The 21,919-nt window shown below is 42.8% G+C and overlaps 1 protein-coding gene across 1 annotated transcript in view; it reads right to left on the bottom strand.

Annotated features, from left to right (window-relative positions):
* The window catches only part of LOC139612045 (NACHT, LRR and PYD domains-containing protein 12-like), a 606,901-nt gene that overhangs the window by 570,299 nt on the left and 14,683 nt on the right, over positions 1-21,919 (bottom strand). The window contains exons 4-11 of the mRNA XM_071467168.1: positions 8,742-8,861; positions 8,409-8,644; positions 6,328-8,179; positions 4,338-4,511; positions 3,188-3,361; positions 2,528-2,701; positions 1,864-2,040; positions 966-1,142 (exon numbers count right to left, since the gene is read on the bottom strand). Coding sequence (XP_071323269.1) covers positions 966-1,142; positions 1,864-2,040; positions 2,528-2,701; positions 3,188-3,361; positions 4,338-4,511; positions 6,328-8,179; positions 8,409-8,644; positions 8,742-8,861 — 3,084 coding nt within the window. The remainder of the gene's footprint in view (positions 1-965; positions 1,143-1,863; positions 2,041-2,527; positions 2,702-3,187; positions 3,362-4,337; positions 4,512-6,327; positions 8,180-8,408; positions 8,645-8,741; positions 8,862-21,919) is intronic.

Here is a 21,919-nt window from a genome sequence, read left to right as displayed (position 1 = left end):
TGAAGATCCTCAGTGTGGATCAGTATAATATCAGCCTCATGTCTGCAGCTCAGTGTCAACACAACTTTCACATCACATTCATCTCAGCACAGAAAGAAAACATGGAGTCTGACCTCAGAGTCTCCAGTCTACAGTCTGGACTCTGCAGAAAACCACACAGACCCTTCACTCCTGGATCCTGCAGAACTTCACAGATTTTATCTGAATATAAAACTACAACAGCTCCAGTCAGTGAACTGACCTCAGAGTCTCCAGTCTACAGTGTGGACTCTCCAGTCCAGCACACAGCTGCTTCACTCCTGAATCCTCCAGGTAGTTTACACTCAGGTCCAGTTCTCTCAGATGGGAGGGGTTGGACTTCAGAGCTGAGCCCAGAGAAGAACAGCTGATCTCTGACAAACTGCAGCTCCTCAATCTGAATAAAGAATCAAAGATGCAGATCAATGATTGATAATCAATAAGATTTGTTCTGATCAATTATCAAACAGTTGTGTGTGTTGTGTTGCAGATGAAAACACACACACACAGTTTGATCAAACAGACATTAGTCCTGACACTTCACTGAAATCTACTGAAAAAAGAAGATTGTTTCTTCACTTTCTTTGGACAAATATTAGTTGTGAGGATCTTCTGTATGTTGTTGTGATAAAAATGAATTGACTTGAACAACTAACACTGGACATTTTCTCCAGTGGATTTAGAAAACATGAGTCCTCTGACTGAGAGAAATACGAGTGTGTGAGCTGTGAAGGTTGAACTGAAGTGAACAGACATTATTCATGACAAGTGAGTGAAATGAGCTGAAACTGAAGAATCATTCTCAGTCTGAGAGAAGAACAACTGGAAACATGAGACAACAACTATTTACAATGTCATTCATTCATTCACAGTCAATGGATTCAACTTGTGTGTGAAGCTTCATTAGCTGTGGATTCAAGATATAAGATCTACAACAGTGAACTGACCTCAGAGTCTCCAGTCTACAGTCTGGACTCTGCAGAAAACCACACAGACCCTTCACTCCTGGATCCTGCATGTTCTTGTTTTCACTCAGGTCCAGTTCTCTCAGATGGGAGGGGTTGGACTTCAGAGCTGAGCCCAGAGAAGAACAGCTGATCTCTGACAACCTGCAGTCCCTCAGTCTGAATAAAGAATCAAAGATGTGAGTTTAGGAGACAAAGTTCCTGCTTGAAACCACAAAGAGTCAAACAGACAAAGTAAAAACAGCTCTCATTAATATTCATGACAACATGCTGCTGCTTCAATAAAGACGTAGTGACTCCACCTCTTCAACTCTGCCAGCTCCACCTGTGGCTCCATCTATACAAACTCATGTTGTGCAGATTCTACTAAAGATCCTCAAGTTTTCAAAGACAACAAACATGTCAGGCTGAAGTTTGGAGACATGAGAACAAATGTATAGAAATATATATTAAATTCACTCGCTGATGGAACGGCAGAGACACAGACACCTGGTGACTGAGCTCAAATATTTAACACAGTCAAACCTACGGGATTTAAAGTGATGAAACAACCTGTTGCTATGACAACTTGACTTTGAATATTGGAGTCAGTACAAACATCACAGAGCCTTATAAAAGTGTGGGGACCATCAGCTACTGATTATAGATCAGTTATTGTCTGACAGATTCAATGTGTTTCTGTTGATGTTTTAAAAAGTCATGAGGTGAAAGTTGAAGAGAAACAGTCACTGGACTAAAAGCAGAGAAGAAGAAAACAGACTTTACCATGAAGATCCTCAGTGTGGATCAGTATAATATCAGCCTCATGTCTGCAGCTCAGTGTCAACACAACTTTCACATCACATTCATCTCAGCACAGAAAGAAAACATGGAGTCTGACCTCAGAGTCTCCAGTCTACAGTCTGGACTCTGCAGAAAACCACACAGACCCTTCACTCCTGGATCCTGCAGGTCCTGGTTCCAGCTCAGGTCCAGTTCTCTCAGATGGGAGGGGTTGGACTTCAGAGCTGAGACCAGAGAAGAACAGCTCGTCTCTGACAACCTGCAGTTCTCCAATCTGAATAAAGAATCAAAGATGTAGATAAATGATTGATAATCAATTAGATTTCGATCAAACAGACATTAGTCCTGACACTTCACTGAAATCTACTGAAAACAAGAAGATTGTTTCTTCACTTTCTTTGGACAGATATTAGTTGTGAGGATCTTGTGTATGTTGTTGTGATAAAAATGAATTGACTTGAACAACTAACACTGGACATTTTCTCCAGTGGATTTAGAAAACATGAGTCCTGTGACTGAGAGAAATACGAGTGTGTGAGCTGTGAAGGTTGAACTGAAGTGAACAGACATTATTCATGACAAGTGAGTGAAATGAGCTGAAACTGAAGAATCATTCTCAGTCTGAGAGAAGAACAACTGGAAACATGAGGCAACAACTATTTACAATGTCATTCATTCATTCACAGTCAATGGATTCAACTTGTGTGTGAAGCTTCATTAGCTGTGGATTCAAGATATAAGATCTACAACAGTGAACTGACCTCAGAGTCTCCAGTCTACAGTCTGGACTCTGCAGAAAACCACACAGACCCTTGACTCCTGGATCCTGCAGGTGGTTTTCACTCAGGTCCAGTTCTCTCAGATGGGAGGGGTTGGACTTCAGAGCAGAGACCAGAGAAGAACAGCTGATCTCTGACAACCTGCAGTTCTCCAATCTGAATAAAGAATCAAAGATGCAGATCAATGATTGATAATCAATTAGATTTCGATCAAACAGACATTAGTCCTGACACTTCACTGAAATCTACTGAAAAAAAGAAGATTGTTTCTTCACTTTCTTTGGACAAATATTAGTTGTGAGGATCTTGTGTATGTTGTTGTGATAAAATGAATTGACTCGAACAACTAACACTGGACATTTTCTCCAGTGGATTTAGAAAACATGAGTCCTCTGACTGAGAGAAATACGAGTGTGTGAGCTGTGAAGGTTGAACTGAAGTGAACAGACATTATTCATGACAAGTGAGTGAAATGAGCTGAAACTGAAGAATCATTCTCAGTCTGAGAGAAGAACAACTGGAAACATGAGACAACAACTATTTACAATGTCATTCATTCATTCACAGTCAATGGATTCAACTTGTGTGTGAAGCTTCATTAGCTGTGGATTCAAGATATAAGATCTACAACAGTGAACTGACCTCAGAGTCTCCAGTCTACAGTCTGGACTCTGCAGAAAACCACACAGACCCTTGACTCCTGGATCCTGCAGGTGGTTTTCACTCAGGTCTAGTTCTCTCAGATGGGAGGGGTTGGACTTCAGAGCTGAGACCAGAGAAGAACAGCTGATCTTTGACAACCTGCAGTTCTCCAATCTGAATAAAGAATCAAAGATGTAGATCAGTGATTGATAATCAATCAGATTTGTCCTGATCAATGATCTTTGTCTAAAATGAGTAGAGTGACTTTGTTCTTCTGTTATTGTGGATCTTCATCATGTCAGCCTTCTACACACATCATCCAAATGTCAGCACAACATTCATACAGCTGTTGATGTGAACACAGGTTGATCAGCTGCTGCTGACCTCAGTTCAGTCTGTAATCAGAGGAGAATCAGAGGATTCACGTCTGTTTAGTCTGTTCCCTCTCTGACACTACAGACATCAGCACAGAAACAAAACACTGAGGACGTGAACAAACAGTGAGAACTCAGTCACACTGTTCAGAACAAACATGGTGGAGCAGCTTCAATGTTCCAAAGTCACCAAACAACTGCACAATGTCACATTTACAGGAGGAGGGAAAAGATTTCTCTGTGTCCACATCTTTAAAGAAGAACTTGTGTTACTGTTGAGAACTTGAGGAGGACGAGTGCTCGGCCTCAGTCTACCACCAGTGTTACAGCCCATTCTGTGAGCCGTCAGATTCTGTGACCTGCAGCAACAACCAGTTCACCTTCAGGTAACGTTCAGAGCCTCCTGCTGGAAAACAGCCTACCATTTAGGCTTAGCCCTACACACAGCCCTTTGCTGCATGTCATCCCCTCTCTCTCCCTGACTTTCCTGTCACTCTCTCACTGACCTATCCAATAAAGGCATTAAAAACGCCAATAAAATAACTTAAAAAAATAAAAGATCAGTCCGGCCCCGGCCCCCAAACTGCCCCCGGGGATTCTCCTGACCCTCCTCATCACCACTCTGCTCCTGGTCTCATCTTCCTTCTTTCTCTTCACTGCCTGATTTTTTAAATCCTCACACAGAAATCCTGAAAATGAACCAACCAATGAAAAACTGGAACTTCACAGATTTTATCTGAATATAAAACTACAACAGCTCCAGTCAGTGAACTGACCTCAGAGTCTCCAGTCTACAGTTTGGACTCTCCAGTCCAGCACACAGCTGCTTCACTCCTGAATCCTCCAGGTAGTTTACACTCAGGTCCAGGTGTCTCAGATGGGAGGGGTTGGACTTCAGAGCTGAGGACACGACTTCACAGTGAGTCTCTGAGAGTCGACAACCACAAAGTCTGTGATGAGAGAAAATATAAAATGTGTTAGAATAAAATCAGACAGTTTGTAATAAAAGACACTGAAGTTAAAATGCATCTGATGAGAAAAGATGATGATGTGATGAACATCTGCTCTTCACATCTGTGGCTCAGCTCATCTGATCTGATTGTGTTTGACATGAAACAATAATTCTCATCACTCTCTCTCAGACCTGCAGAGTTTCATGGGAATCTTTGTTGTGCAGATGAAGGAGGGAAAATGATGTTACATTTCTGCTTCCATCATATGATTTGATCCAGAGTCAGAATCTTGTTGAGAAAAACAGTTTTATTCTCCAGTGTTTTTAAACTGACTCCAGATTGCTTGGCTCTGCTGCCTCTCTGTAGAAGTCAACACACACCACTGCATAAAACACATCTGGCTCATTGTGGTGAATCAGTGGCAGCGCCCACGTTGATCCATGAACAAACTGTCCTCAGTAAAACACTAGTGATCAACACTTAGTGGACTCTACAGTTACAACCTGGAAGCATCTGCTCTGTGGAGCAGCAGAGCAGAGTCCAATCACAGAGCAGCTGAGTCTTATCATCTGGTTTTCACAGAAGGTCCTCACAGAAACATGACACTGAGCTCTGGTGTGTAGAAGAAGACTGAATCCTCCCATTCTGCTCTGATAGATTCACACCTGTGTTCTTGGCTGAAGCTGAACATTTCCTGATACGACTCTCCTCTACAGCAACAAGAGAGAAAACACCCTGGACTTTCTGTCTCATTCAACACAATCTATGGAAAGACTTTAAAGCTCTTCAATGATCATGATCATGAACCATTATCCCATCAGTGTTTGTTGTTACCACGGTGGCTGCTGTTCAGCTCCACTTTTAAAGCAGCTTTCATTGGAGCCCACTGTTTCTGTCTCCTGTGATTTAAAGGGGGGGGGCGTCCCCTAACATCCTCCATGCTCATCATGACTTCAGTCATCTCTGGACAATGATTCAGGTCTTTTACAAACTTTACTAAACACCTGCTAGAACCTGCTCATTCGAGCTTCACTGCATTCACTGTTCACTGTCAAACACTGATGACTGTTGTCATAGAAACCTCATGAGTCCTGAATACAGACTTCCACAGATTCATCACTGCTTCCTGTAACACTGTCACAATGGACAGTTTCAACAAAGCTGAACCAGAGACATCTTCTTTTTTCATTCACACATTCTTCTTCCTCAAAAATAAAACCTGGTGCCTACATTACCCACAATGCACCCCAACCACCAACCCTCGGCTGTTACATTAAGGTGTGTTATGCAGCAGAGATGAGGGGGGGCTACAGAGGCCTGGTGTCGTCCTCAGGTGACATCACCTGAGGACATTTATCAGACTGCACAGCTGGAGACACTAAAGGTTTAATACTACTGTTTTCTCATATGCAGGTGTCCTCCCCAACACCTGGAAACACCTGGAAACACACTCTGAGGTGTAAGATCAGTGGAGCTGCTTTAATTAGTTTGATCAGGTTTGAATTAAACCAAAAAGATTCAAAACAACACAGAACATTAACAAATCAATGAAGCATCCAACAATTATTACAAATAAACAAAACAAGTGTTTTAATTAACTTAACAGCAACAATCACAACCAACTGAAACATCTACATTTTGGTGCTCACAGCATTTACAACACCTCCAGAAAAAAAAACACAATTGACCTTTGATTGTTTCAAAGTAAAACTAAGAATAATGAGAATAAATGAAAACTGTGTTTATCTGAATTTGACTCAACTACTGATCTAATCTACTGATTGATAATTATATTGATCATGTCTGGACTCACTGAGCCTTCCTGCAGTTCCTCACAGCTGGGATCAGTCTCCGTCGTCCCTCCACTGATGTGTTGTACTTGTCCAGGTCCAACTCATCCAGAACCTCCTCTGACATCTGCAGCATGTAGGCCAGAGCTGAGCAGTGGATCTCAGAGAGTCTCTGCTCTGATCTGGTCTTTGACTTCAGGAACTCTTGGATCTCCTGATGAACTGAGTGGTCCTTCATTTCCATCAGACAGTGGAAGATGTTGATGCTTCTGTCAGGAGAGATTTCATCACTGTTCATCTCCTTCAGGTTGTTGATGGCTCTCTGGATGGTTTCTGGACTGTTCTCTGTCTGACCCAGCAAACCTCCTAAGAGTCTCTGGTTGGACTCCAGAGAGAGGCCATGAAGGAAGCGAACAAACAGGTCCAGATGACCATTTTTACTTCTGAGGGATTTCACCATGGCTGCCCTCAGGAAGACATCCAGAGATGGATGAAGGTTTCCAAACATCCCAGAAACCTTCTTAAACAAAGACTTTGAGGTTGAGTCTCTGTGTTTGTAGTCTTGTCCCAGGAAGTTCTTCAGGACCTTTCTCTTCCTGTTGGTGTAACAGTGGAACATGTAGACTGCAGCCAGAAACTCCTGAATGCTCAGATGAACAAAGCAGTAGACTGTTTTCTGGAAGATCACACTCTCTCTTTTGAAGATCTCAGTACAGAGTCCTGAGTACACCGAGGCCTCTGTGACATCCAGACCACACTGCTCCAGGTCTTCTTGGTAGAACATGATGTTTCCTTTCTCCAGATGTTCAAACGCCAGCCTCCCCAGCTTCAGAAGAACTTCCCTGTCAGCCTCCATCAGCTCCTGTGGACTCGTATCATGTCTCTCATCGTACTTGAGCTTCTTCCTCTTTGTCTGAACCAGCAGGAAGTGTGAGAACAGGTCAGTCAGGGTCTGGGGCAGCTCTCCTCTCTGCTCTGTAGTCAACATGTGCTCCAGAACTGTAGCAGTGATCCAGCAGAAGACTGGGACTTGACACATGATGTGGAGGCTCCTGGACTTCTTGATGTGTGAGATGGTTCTGCTGGACAGCTCTTCATCACTGGATCTCCTCCTGAAGTACTCCTCCTTCTGGGCGTCAGTGAAGCCTCGTACCTCTGTTACCCTGTCAACACATGTAGGAGGGATCTGATTGGCTGCTGCAGGTCTGGAAGTGATCCAGACCAGAGCCGAGGGAAGCAGGTTCCCCTGGATGAGGTTTGTCAGCAGCAGGTTGACTGATGACGTCTGTGTGACATCAGACACAACCTCCCTGTTGGTGAAATCCAGTGAAAGTCTGCTTTCATCCAGGCCGTCCAAGATGAACAGAACATTACAGACAGCCAGCTGCTCTGCTGTGACCTTCTGTAATGTTGGATGGAAAACATGGAGCAGCCTGAGAAGACTGTACTGCTGCTCTCTGATCAGGTTCAGCTCCCTGAACGAAAGCAGAACCAGCAGACTGACATCTTGGTTCTCCAAGCCCTCTGCCCAGTCCAGACTGAACTTCTGCACTGAGAAGGTTTTTCCAATGCCAGCGACGCCGTTGGTCAGAACCACTCTGATGGGTCTCTGTTGGTCAGGTAAGGCTTTAAAGATGTCGTGGCACTTGATCGAAGCATCATGGAGGGTCTTCATCTTGGAAGCTGTCTCCAGCTGCCTCACCTCATGTTGGGTATTAACCTCTTCACTCTGTCCCTCTGTGATGTAGAGCTCAGTGTAGATCCTGTTGAGGAGGGTTCCACTTCCTGTTCCATCACTTCCTTCAGTCACACGTTCACATCTGCTCCTCAGACTGATCTTATGTTGATCTAAAACCTCCTGCAGACCACTATCTGCTGAAAGAGAAGAGACAATGTCAGACTGAAGAAAGAGAATCTGAGAATCTGCTGATTATTTTCATCAGCTACAGAAAAACTAAAGAGCAGCAAAGAAAAGCTTTTTAATGTTGTGCTTTTTAGAATCATCTGAAATGTCAGTGCTGTTGATAGAACAACTGACACTGGAGAAAACAACAGGTCCTGGTTTCAGAAATGAAGACATCAGCAGACACATGTTCAGTCTCACTTTGTACAGTGCTGCTCTGACTGGCTGTCTGCAGTCCAGGTCTGGTTCTGGGTCTTTGTCCACACTGGGGACAGGAGGGGTCTCCTGAAGACCCAGACTGGTCCCAGTATGAGGTGAAGCACTGTCTGCAGAACCAGTGTCCACAGCTGGTAGAGACTGGATCCTTCAGGACGTCCTGACACAGAGCACAGCAGGACAGCTGCTCCTCCACAGAGACACCACTCCTCTTCCTCCCTCTGTGAAGACATGTCTTCATCACTAACATGTCACAGTCAAATATGTCTAATAACTGAATCATCTTCAGCTCAGTTTACAGTAGAAACTGTCTCTTACTGTGAGTCTGAGGGTCCAGGTTCAGGACTGAGGTCTGAAGGATCATGTTTAGACCGGTCACTCTTCATAGACAGACAGCTGGATCCTGGAGACTCTGCTCTCAGTCTGTGGTTCTGACCTCTGCAAACACAAACATGTTTTTATTCATATCACATCGATCACTGATCAATTCTCTGATGACAATTTTTCTCTTAATTAATCATGGCTGTTTTTTTGGCGTAACATGTAATAAACCAATCAGAGTGCTCTCTCCCATGCCCTGTAAAAGCCAGGTGCACCTGTACCTTGGTGGATTTCTCTGATAACGTGGATTTAGCAGGTAGTAAGACAGAGCTCTTCTCTGCAGAGGAAACTGCTGGTGTGCAGAGTGAAAGTGTGCGAGCAAAAATAATGTTAAAACCAGATTTACAGCAATATTTGAGAACTTTGTCATATTTACTCTTCTTTAAGTTATGGCTAAGATAATCCAGATACTTTCAAACCTGGACCCTATTTTCCATCATTTTGGGTCTGAATGGAGTCAGTCCAATATGATGCAAGAACACTATAAGAGGTAAAAGGCTGCAATGTAAGAAAATAAGGCAGTTGTCCACATTAGTATGTCCACTGAAAGTTCCTGATTTGCCACTAACAGGTTCAGATTATTAATATATGTGTCTGACAATATTATGGACAGGGTTCCTATTGAGACAGACCTTTTTGTTAAAGGAAAGATCCTTTAACATCGTCTGGAAGTATCCAAGGTGGTATTGCTGACAATGGTACTGTTGGACTGACGTTTCATTGATCTCACTGATTTCAGTTCTGAAGCTTTCTGATTCATTGTCCACCCAAAGCTTTTGTTTCCCTCTTCTCCTTTTCCCAGCCAGGTTTAATGTGTCATTTTAGTCTCACTTCACTATCAATCATTTTCCTTGTACAGAACATTGTGTTATCATCTGAAACATTAAAGCACCTTTATATGACTGGTACGATACGTCTGCCCTCCACCCACTCCTCTTGACTGTGGATTACGCTGGGTTCAGCTTTTATTTTGGTACTTCCTCTGACCAGCAGTGTGAATTTAGCGCAATATTAAGTTTCACCAATGTTTAGATTTGATATTAAAATTTAGATTTAATATCAACATTACATTATTACTATGTTTTTTTAAAAAGTGAACATGACAAAGTTCACAAATATTGATCTGGTTTATAAAAACACAAGTTGACTAAATGTGGTGAAATGTTGTTATTTCAGTATGAACCACTTTACAATCAGCGGCCCATATTACATAGAGCCTGAAATCTGTATAAACAGCTGACAAATATCTAGTTTGATGTTAAAGAGGCTCAGTCATTTCCTCCAACAGCTGCTCACTGTAGTTTGGATCAAACTAACTGTGGAGAGTGAAGCTCTGACATGTGAAGCTCATCATTCAGGCTGTAAAATGATCCTGCAAAGTGTGGTCAACTCTGTTAGATCCCAGCTCATCCAGGTTCACCAACACACTGCTCTCTTCTTCTGTGGCTGCTTCTCTGCTCCACCATGGCCCTTTAATTACTGACATCTTTACATCTCTGTCATGTTCATCAGCTGCAGCAAAAATATGCACAAGAAAAAAGGCAAACTCTTCTTTGTTGGGATCATTTCACAAGAAACCAGCTCCTCAGCAGTCACTGTTAATACACTGATATGTCAGAGGAACCAGGGGAAGTTATTTTCTGCGACACTACGGCAGCTGTTACAGGAAGTGACATCACTGCAGGAGCTCAACACACTAAACACTGTTACAGAGACAGTTTGGAGGTTCACAGGTTTGTAGCAGGTCTCTTACTGTGAGTCTGAGGGTCCAGGTTCAGGACTGAAGTCTGGAGGATAATTTTTGGACCGGTGACTCTTCACAGACAGACAGCTGGGTCCTGGAGACTCTGCTCTGTCCTCCTCTTCCTCCACACAATCACTCATCTTCAGGACTTCAGTCAGTCTGAGAGGGAAACCAGTAACACTGACTGTGAGCTCACACACACAAGAGTCAGGACAAACAAGCTGCTCAAGAGACACACACACACACACACACACACACACACTTTGTTCTTGTTCATGTGTGGTGTTGTGGCCACAGTCACATGTCAGTCTGAAGGATTAACTGAACTGGTGTCTGTTTCAGAGCTCTGTCAAGAGAACCACAGAACCTGAACTTCATCAGAACTTTTCGGAATAAAAGCTCTCGATTCAGCTTGAAATAAAGCATTGATGAAAAAACCAAAAAACCAAAAAAAATAAAAACACCATGTTGTCAACTGTTATACACAACAATCTACACAAAAACAAACACCTAAAGTCAGTGGTAAACCCTGAAAGAATCAGATGAGACTCCCTGGACAAAGATTTCAGCTCCTTCCTGAATAAATATGAGGGAAAGCAGCCGTTACTATTGTCTTCCATAAGTGGAAATACCTTATTTCACACCGTGTATATAGTTTATTTAATGAACAAACTGTTGTAACAACACATCATGTTATCTAACACATCACTAACCTGTCTCATTATTTCACTAATGAATCTCATTTGTCCAGACGGGTTGAGATCTCAGAGCTCCTGACATCAACTGAAAGGGACCAACATCATGAACTGAACAGTGAGACACAGAGCTCTATTTGAATGATTATGCTGCAAATAAATATCAATAAGAAATGTGTCATGGAAGCAATATAAAGGAATGATTTAAATCATAAAAAATTAGATATGTGACATGTTGAGACGTCCCTGAACTGGAAAATCCTCTTGGGGCTCAGTAGGTCAGAAAAGGGGAAGTGTGAGTGATGTGAACATGACAGTATAAGGAAGAGAGTGTGATGATGACTGTGAACATATGAAATGATTAAAAAGTGAATGATTGTGATTTCAATAGTAAAACTGTGATTTGAAAAGCTTTAAATGCACATTTTAACATTTGTTAGAAAGAAATGTATTAGATCGGTGAAGGAATGATTTGTAACAGCGAGGCAGTTGGATTATGAAGAAAGATCACTGACTGTTGATTTCAAGATGTGCTACTGCTGTAACTAAGTATGATACGATCTGGTCGGAACTGGTTATGGACTGATGAAACATCTTTTAGCACAAACACCAACTTCAAGTCTGTGAATTACTCACCATCGACGAAGTTCCCTCCTCGGACAGCTACACAGGAGACGGAGTCTACAAGCCTTAAGATGACTCACAAGAGATCACAGAGACTCTACAGCTGACAATAGATCACCAAAGGAGAAGCAAGAGAAAAGAACCTGCCAACCAGTTGTGGACGACAAATTGGAATTCTGTGATCCCCCGGCTTGTGCGGCCAAGAAGGAACTGATACTTCTAAAGAGGAAGTCTGGACTTTGTGCAGAGTCGAGGGACTCTGATGTCTTGGGACCGGCCGCTGACAGAGGATAGACACCCTGGCCAGGCTTTCACTTCATCCATCTCCCTCTAAAAGTCATTTGTAAGCCAAACAGAGCTGCTGTTAACGGGCGTGGCTGATATCTGTATTTAGTTCAATAGGGCGACTCAACTAGGTGCAGTATGAGAGGCAGAAGGGTAGACGCCCAGAGGTAGGCAGTTAGAAGCTCGGTGAGTCTCCTCACCACCAGCTGAAATAGCCACAGAATCTATTGACGGGATAAGAGTCCTACAAAGCTGAAGGGTCAGACCCTTTAAACGGAGAGCTGGTCCAGACCACCTGTACAGGGGTTTCCTGGTGATCTAACACATTATAACCACAAACTGATTCATCTCTGCAACCACTGACCTGACTTCATGTAGCTGAGGTTTCCTAGCAACAGCTGTCATCCATCCATCATCCCTCCATCAGGTGAATGAAGGGTGGGGGTCTGCAGCAGTGCTCAGTGATATGAGGGAGGATGAAGTCAGAGGAGCTTTAATGGTGGACAGGTGTTTATTGTCCTTCTTGTTGCTATCTCTTGTCGTCCATGTGTTATGTTCTTCTTCGTTGGTGGATGCATTTTAACATGAAGCTCAGTCAGTTCTCTTGGAATGGAATGTGATGGGACATGAAATGACCTTGTTTGTCCACATGGTGGCAGCGATGCAGCGTTTTTGTTGTTTGCAAAGAGCCATGAAACCACAGGAGGAGTGAGTCAAAGTCAGACTGATGATGAGGTTTATCTTCATCACACATCTGTCCCTGGAAGCTTCTTTCCACCAGTGGACAAACTAAATGAACTGGTCTGAGTGTTGTTGGTCCCAGTCAACCAGTACACAACCAGTGTGGCTCATCAGCTGAGTTCACCACTGACGACAAAGAGAGCTGCTGTCTGAAATTAAAGAGCCACACACACACGTCCAACCTCTTGGTAACACACTTCACCACATCATCCACAGGATCTCACAACCCCACTGTCACAGTGTGGACAACAAGTCAGCACAACTGACCAACACAGACAGCAGAGTGTGGCTCCGAAACACTGTTTGTTGAACTGTGATTAGAGTATTGATGTCAGTAGCTCAGATGGAAAGTAGTGGGGACAAATCCCGTAGTGTCGTTACCACACACACACACACACACACACACACACACACACACAGTGCTGTGAAAGCAGAGGCCACAGTGTCTTAAATGAGCCTCGACCCGGTGCAGTCTACTTGCTGTAATCCCGTCTTAACAATAAGAATACAGAGTGTTTTTGCACCAGTTGTTCTTCTAAAAAAGATGTTCGTCATCATGATTTCACTAAATGCTCACTGGGTTTTGATTGCACCTCTCAGAAACCTCCTGCATCTTCCTCCAGGCTTCTACCTGATCTCTCCATCTGAGTTTGAACGGTTCTCCTTCTCCCCACCCGCTACCTGGTGGAGCCTCGCCGTCTGCTCGAGGTTCCTCTTCATTCAGGCACCTCCACCCAACGCAGGCCGCTGCATGACGGAGCTTCACCTGCTCATGGGTGCCCACTCTCTGAGTCTGTTCATTTGACTGTGGAAAGTCTTCATGTCTGACAGCGCTCAGGAGTTTCTGTCACCTCCGTTCTTGTAGAGACGCCAGACGAGACAGTGAGGACGCAGGTAACGTGTCTTTCAGAGGCTCAGCATCATCAAACATGCACGTGCCATCGGCTGAGGGAACACTACACGTCCAGATGCAGTGTTCTGTTTGATGAGCTGCTGCTGATGTGCTGTCTGCCTCTTGGTACACACACACCTTGTTTGTGGCTGACTGTGTGGACGTGACCTTTGCCTGCTGCCTGTGTGTTATGGAGCGTGCTTTGCTGAATGATGAGAGTGAGCGCTGGAGAGACAGAGGAGAGAGTGGATTCAAACTAGGACGTAGAAGAACCAGACGTACATTTGATGCCTTCAGTGTGGTTGTATTTGCACCGTGTGCTGCCTCTCCTCACTGGTTCATCAGCTTTCTGCTCCCGTCGTCATCAGACAAACCCACATCAACAAGTTGGCAGCTGCAGCAGTGTTTACCAAACTTCATCCCATTGCACGATTTGTACAACCCCCCTGTGAACGCAGCCAGCTGTGTCCTGATGTGACTCAACAGTGGCTGCAGGTCTCATATGACGTGTAGAGTGTTTGACCACCGTGATGCTGTGTTTCCTTACAGGAGTCCTTCAGGAGATCCAGAGGTGACTGGAAGGTGAGCAGATGTGAGTATCAGCCGCTCACTGCTCTCTCTGAGGCTCTGTCCTTGATCATAGATGCTACAAACACTGCTCTCAGCTCCTTTTAAATATGAGGAGGGGCTGCACTGACACTTTCTGAACTGAATATTCTGAAAATCTTTTTATAGATACCCCATCAGGCCAAATGTTTAATACTAGTGATAAATATTCACTAGAACTATGAACTCAAGCTTCACTTACCAGCTTTTGCCAGAGTTTGAAGCTGCATTATGCCTCAGCTGTGACCACCAGCAGATGTGGAGCCTGTGTGTCTTCAGAGATGGTCTTTGGGGTCAGATATAATTGGCCTGATTAGCCAATTATTATTCATTTTCTGTTAATTGTGATGGAAAGTAGAGACTGGAAAGAGTCTCACCTTGGATTTTGACCTGAACAATATTTATAAGTCAGAAAATTTTAGTTACAAGAACTCCTACATGTTATGTACGGGGCTCCTGTTTCCCCCCAAAAATCCATTTTGGTCACACTTAAAACCTGAAGGTGAACATGGACACAGTCCATCTTAAAGCTGTAGCCAGTCATGGTGATGGAAGCTGTGTGTAATATGAATGGTGTTGCTCATGGGCAAAGCAAGTTTATTTAGACACAAGACAATTCAAAGTGCTTCACAGAGGCACGAACATATATTAAAACAGAACGTTAAGAAGACAGTGAAATAGCATTTAAAAAATAATTAGAATAAATAGAAACATTTTAATAAGTCACGTGACAATTACATAAAATCAGGTAAGAAACTTACACCATTTTAGATGAAGAGCTGCAGTGATAGAAGATGTTGAAAACACGGCACAAGATTAAACAGATGTGGCGTGTGTAATTTATTGACAGCAGCAGCAAACAGATGTTTGAAGCTCTGATGGAAATGAGCTGACAGCAGATCTCAGGTGTTCAGGAAGCTTGTTCCACAGGTGAGGAGCAGAGACACTCAAAGCTGCTTCACTCTGCTTAGTTCTGATTCTTGGAACAGTGAGTGAACCTGTTCCAGATCACCCGAGGGTCTGATGCTTCACATCGTATAAGTAGAGCTGAGATGTGTCTGAGCCCAGGACCGTTTAGTGCTTTATAGACAAGAAGGAGGATTTTAAAATGCATGCAGTGATGTTTCCATGGAGACTGATCACCAACTGTGCTGTTCCCCTCAGTTCTCCAGAGCTGTTCGCCTCTTTCAGCTCATGGCTGTGCTGGCACATGAACTCTGCTCTTATTAACTTGTATCCAGGTGAGAGGTCGCACATGTGTCTAACAGCTGTGTCGCTGACAGCTGTGGAGTCAACACACAGTGATGTGTCCTACTGTCTTTCTGTTGTGTCTCCTCACAGAGAACTGACTTATCCATGTGTATGAAGCGTTCTGCAGTCCTGTAGCCACGACCACTACTGTCCCCTGGCCCCTCCCCTCACTGACTGACTTCTCTTTTAAACTCATGGTGACTCAAAATAATGTGATATTAGATAAAAATAAAATAATTAGTCTGAGATATGAAAACAAAATATGAAAACAAAAAAACCAAACATTTTTCGAGTCAAACTAGTGAGATACTGAGTCATGATTGAGACACTAACTTAAAATTGACTGACTTTTTTAAGTCAAAGTCATGCCTAAGGAATTATTTTTTTTTTCAAATTCATAAGCTACTCTCGATTTTTTTTGAAAATATTATTTTCTATTATTCTCTCCTTTTTTTAATGTTATTTTCTAATTTTCTTCTTTATCTCAATTTGGACGTAGAGTCGCAATTTTTTCATAAGTCGTTATCTTTACTTGGTGATATTTTAAGTTCAAAGTTATATTTCTACTCCAGACACAAATGTTTGACTTGGTATCTCATAATTTGGTGTTACATTATCATCAAGTCATCTCTAAGTTTGATCCAGCATCATAAATTGTTCTTTTACATCAACAGCTTTTTACTTAGTACCACCATCATTTTGACTATTTAAATCTCATACTTCACCAAGTTTAACTCCTTATTATTATTATAATTTCGACTCAAATAACTTTTACCTAGTATCTCATAATTGTTGATATAATTTTTAAGTTTAGTCATTTTTGTTTGGATCAAAATTTTTATTTTTGACATTCCTCCTTACATTTTTTTTTTTTTTGGCATAAATTAGCTTCTATACTTTTCAGATAACCTTTCAAGGGAAGATGTTTGTAATGATTCCCCAGAAGAGAAAAAAACTGATGTTGTTTTATGTATGTTGAATCGCATTAAATTAGCTAAATTTGCGATAGCATTATTGTATTGCACCACTGTATACTGCTCACACAGGCCTCTCCCCTCCCATCCATTTTTATTACATGATAAAATAACTGGCCATAGGTACTTCTCCACTACTGCGGCGCTCACAATGCTGTATATAATATATACAGTATATATGTGTCCACTGTACCTGTGGGCCTGTTGTAACTGGGGTTGGCTGCTGTTCAGATCATACAAGGGAATATTTTGGTCCTGTGTCTCAGAATGCTGGGTATTTTAGCAGCAGCCTAGAATATATTTTTGCAGTGAGTCAATTAAGAATCCAATTCTTTTTTTCTTTAGTTTTTTTTGATTTGTAACTTCACACTACAGTTTCTTGTGGAAAATTATTACATGTTTTCTCCCAAGAATTAATGTGTCTGTTTGTATTTTCTTATTACACTCACACGTCTTTACTCTGTAACTGATATTTTTCCACATCATTCATCTACAAAGAAAAGTGATCGAATGAGGACAACATTTAGACTTCCAGCCCATCATTTGGCTCGTCTGATTATATTCCAAAACTCAGTGCTCTCTTTCACTTTCTGTTTTTTCTTTTTTTTCTTTCTCTAAAAGCTGAACTTTAATCTTTGTGTTTTTGTGAACCGTGGCAGCCAGGCCACCTCTGATGAAGCAGATAAAGGAGTGATCAGTTGTCATACATGCACAGCCAAGAGTTTTGATCATCCATTATGAAATGAGGAGCTTTGTCCACTAACTGCCTTGAGCCACGGTGGTGGCTTCACTGCAGCCTGAGCTCTCTAAGGAACCTGGCCGAGGCTGGGCCGGCTGACAGAAGCAGCTCTCTCTCAGGAAGACCCTGCAAGATGAGTCATCATCATCTGCAACCTGAAGATGTTGAATGAGCTATAAAACCATGGCTGGGTTCCCGGGCCTATATAGCTTTTCTGGAGTTTTCGTTTTTATCTCAGGTTACAGCTTCATAACTTCAGAGTCCAGAAAGTTGTGTTGAAGTTATGTAGAAAATTGCCACCAGATACATTCAGTCTGTATTTGTGTATTTGTTGATGATGCATTGATAGCTGATAAGGGCCTGACCTTGAGGAAACTGTAGGAAAAAGACTGTAAGTAGAGACTGAGCAGTCAGGAAGTAGCAGCAGGAGCAGTGTCGTCTCTGAACTGGAAGAGAAAACAGTGACAACAAGGTTGAAGTGCTGACTTGTGTTTCAGTGTGAGGTGTGATGTGTTGACATGCACATCAGATGAACGGTGTAGAAATTTTATTTCTTCATAGACACAGATGTGATGGTTAGAAGGGCCGAAAGTAACTGGACAAATAAACCTCTTATTCATGAATATAAAGTTCAATTAAATATTTAATTTCCAGTGCTGTAAACTGAGTAAATTTAGCAAACATATAGTTTTAAGGGACTGTCAGCATACCTGTTTCATGTTTCTACTTCTACTTGAAGTATGATATTGTACTTTAGTGCACCATATTTATTTAATACCTGTAGTTTCTTTGCAGCAAAGGGACAGTCTATGATAATGGGGGCCAGGTCAGGACTGTTTCTGCCAACAATGGAAGGGGCCCGTGGGAATCAGAGGGCCCCACCCAGGAGAAGTTGGAGAGCTGAAGCATCAGCACACAGGTATTAACACTGCATTATGAAAGTCCTGTGAGCTCCCCCGGCCTAGAGGATGGAAGAAACAACAGACTGACCATATTTATTCACCACAAACAACCAAAGTATTGACAGCAGAGACATAACCTGTAGCCAGCTACCAATGTATGTACTGGCTCCTGGGAATTCTGGCTCTTTATTTTCCTTCATATCCCTCTGCTTTTAGTTATTCAACATTCATGAGCTGGAGCCTTAAAGCTTTTGATTATTTGCAAATCCTTGGTGTAAATTGAGATATTTTCAACTAAAGCACACCTGGACCAAACACGCATCTGTTCACATTCACTCACATTCACATGCAACTACACCGCTTTGTGTTCACATGAACCACTAACAATGATGAAGATGTGACCTTACCCACACTAACAGTCCTCAAAGGAGGTTTAATGAGGTCAAACAAGTGGAAACGCCTGTGTGGATGGACAATGGGTGGGCAGGCTCTTTAAAGTACTTGTGGTCCAGATAGATACAGATACAGTGTAAAATGGTAGTTACTGTAGCTGTATTTCATCTTAGTCTCACCTCCAAACACCTTGGCCTGCTCTAAAAAGTGGACCAATGTGTTTGGAAAGGAGAGATCTTGTGGTGCCAGACTCTAAGAATCCCCCTTCATCAATAAATGTATATTGAATTTCATAGCAAATTGCCCAATAGTCATCCAGAAAAACTTGCTCTGAGCCAAAGTGACTGACCACCACACACTTTAATCCCAACCCTCAATTCAGAACAGTGAGTCTATGGTTGTCTGATGTCCAGGAGCTGGAGTCGGTTCTGCTTCATCACTCACAGCTGCTGTGCACACAAAACAATGAGCCATAAAAGACTTCCTGTTGGTTTATTCATCTCCTGGTCTGTGCAGATACAATAGAACCTAAAACACGCTGCAGCACGCTGCACCATCGCTGCAAGTGGATTAGTCACCTGCTGTGGAAGGTTTATGGAACATTAGCAGCAGAGAGAAGCGTAGAAACAAAACACATGAAGGGCTCTCGATCAGGTTTTGAGAATCTAATGATATATACAGAGCTCGCCAGACTAGAAGATGGCTGTAGAGAGAAGGTGAGGGCTGAGGTGTATGAAGGTCTTGGTCCTGAGGAGCGTGGTGGAGGTGGACTTCTTATTTTGACTCGTGTCTCCGGATCTGCTCATGTTACTGCCTTTTTTTTAAGGTGGTGATGCCAGGCAGCAAAAGAGCTGTAGAGGTGGATGAAGTGGAAGATCTGTCCCAACTGGAGTGAGTTCAGACACACACACACGCACACAAACACACACACACACACACACACACACACACACACACACACACACACACACACACAGAGCACCTTTCATTCACTTCAAAACATCTCCCTGTGTGCTCTCATTCTATAGTCTCAGAATTTAACCAGAAGACCTGCTCTCTCCCATCATCTGTACACATATATATTTTAAAGGATAAAGCTTAATAATATACCTTTTTTTATTACCAACAAATCCTGCAAACAGACCTAAACCAGTAATGATATATCTTATTCCTCTGTGCCGTAGTGATAGAAAAACTGCTGTTGTTCAGAAACTATAAAAAAAAGCATCAGTGAGCCACACTGTTGTTGGACTGGGCGACATGTTCCTTCATCACCCTGAACACACACACATTTTTTATTTTGACTTAATCTCGCACACACACTGTCCAGCTGCCAGAAATACTCACCCACCAAATGTGGATTCATCCGCTGCTGAAAATAGTGCCCAAAAATGCACGATTTCCTCCAGTTTCACTGATGTTTGATAGAAACTACAGTGACCATCTGTTTTCAGAAATTACTGAGCGTTTTTTAAAGATGTATGTTCTCTGTACAAAGCAGTGGTCTTGGAGATCAGGTCAGAAAGTATTGACAGATGGTCTGACAAATTGTTACCTTTGGCATTTTTTTCAGATTTACTTACAGTCAGAAAAATAAAGGATAACACTTTTATCCTTTAAACCATATGTGCTAAAGACAATATTTCAATTTGTCCAGTAATTTGGTTTATAATCAAATACCTCCAAAACATATCATAGCAGCCTCAGCTGTACTGTGTGTTTATATGGCCCAAATCTGGCCCATATACAGCATGATTGTCAGATGCTACTTCCACATCTGGACTAATTCTGGCACACACGCACAAAACAGCGGAGGAAAATGCCCAGATGTGGAAGCATATGGGCCAGACTCAGGCCAAGGACCCAGGCAGTAGCTCAAATATACACTTTGTTTTATTTATTTATAACCCAAGTTGTAGTTTATCAATCTGCTAAGGATCTATGTCATGGGGCAGTCTGGAGGCCTTGGGGTTAAGGTGCCAACCATGGGCCTCAGTGTCCCCAGGTCCTGATGAGAACAAGACGAGGACATTTCTTGTAAATCATCTCTCTCTCCTCATTTACCATCATCATCCCACTATAAACTATCAAATAAAGGCATAAAATGTCCAAACAATTGAAAAGGTTTTGTCATCTCTCCAGTAATTTGTATTCCTTGTGTAGAGGCCAGAGTGGTTCAGGAAAGACTGAGGCAACCAAGCTGATCGTTCACTACCTCAGCTCCATGTATGAGGGCAGAAACAACAATCTGCAACAGGTAATTCTCTGTGGCAAAGAAACACCATGATGAAACACCCTTATTAATGTATCACTGCAACACTGCAGGGCATTAGCAGGTGTAGTCCTCCAACCATTTTCTTTCTTTCTGTTCCTTAATCAGCCCATGGAGGTCTTTCCCATCCTGGAGAGTTTTGGGAATGCCAAGGATTTGCCAAGACCGTCCTTGGTCTTAAAAGCCTTAAAAGCTTGGTTTTAAAAGCCCTCACTGTAGCGTACATGTCAGTGATGACACGGCCCCGCCCCAGAAGCTGCAGGTGGAGCGCATTAAGGTGGCTCGTGATGTCACACAGAAACTTTTTGTCCCGTAGGTCTGTTGTGTCTTTCCCTTTGCTTTCCATGAACTCACAGATCTCCTCACACAACTCAAAACATCTTTCCAGCACCTTTCCCTGGCTTAGCCATCGCACCTCTCTGTGATAGGGCAAGTCACCATATTCTGAAATGTATGATGCAGTGATGCAGCTGTCAGCTTATCACTTTCCTCCTGCATCTTCTCCCGGATCCTGCCCACCAATCCACTCTTTTGATGGCACTCCATCTGTTGTCAGTCCCACGAGTTTATCCCACAGCAGCCCCATTTCATTTACACATCTGGATACCTCTTAAAAGAGATCTTTCCCCGTAGTTGTGCCATGCATTGCTCGTAATCCCAAAAGTTCTTCTGTTACGCACAGGCTTGAGTTCACTCCACGGATGAAAATTGACAGCTGGGCAGTATCAGAAGTGTTGGTGCTCTCATCCACAGCAAAGGAGTATGCGATGAAATCTTTTCCCTTTCCCACAAGCTGTTGTTGGAGGTTGGCAGCAAGCTGACGTACACAGTCAGCAACGGTGTTTCGGCTCAGGCTCACGTTTAAAAATGCTGGCATTTTTCCTGGGCACACGGCATCGCAAACTTTAATCACGTTTTTGACAAATTCTCCCTCGGTAAAGGGCCGGGCTGTTTTTGCAACCCCTGCTGCCACAATAAAACTGGCCTTAACAGCAGC

Source organism: Trachinotus anak, unplaced genomic scaffold (genome assembly GCF_046630095.1).
Source record: "Trachinotus anak isolate AG129_WGS33_773 ecotype Australia unplaced genomic scaffold, CSIRO_AGI_Tana_v1 ptg000030c, whole genome shotgun sequence".
NCBI lineage: Eukaryota > Metazoa > Chordata > Actinopteri > Carangiformes > Carangidae > Trachinotus > Trachinotus anak.
Note: the sequence above shows the minus strand (reverse complement) of the source record. Positions and strands in the feature narration are given on the sequence as shown.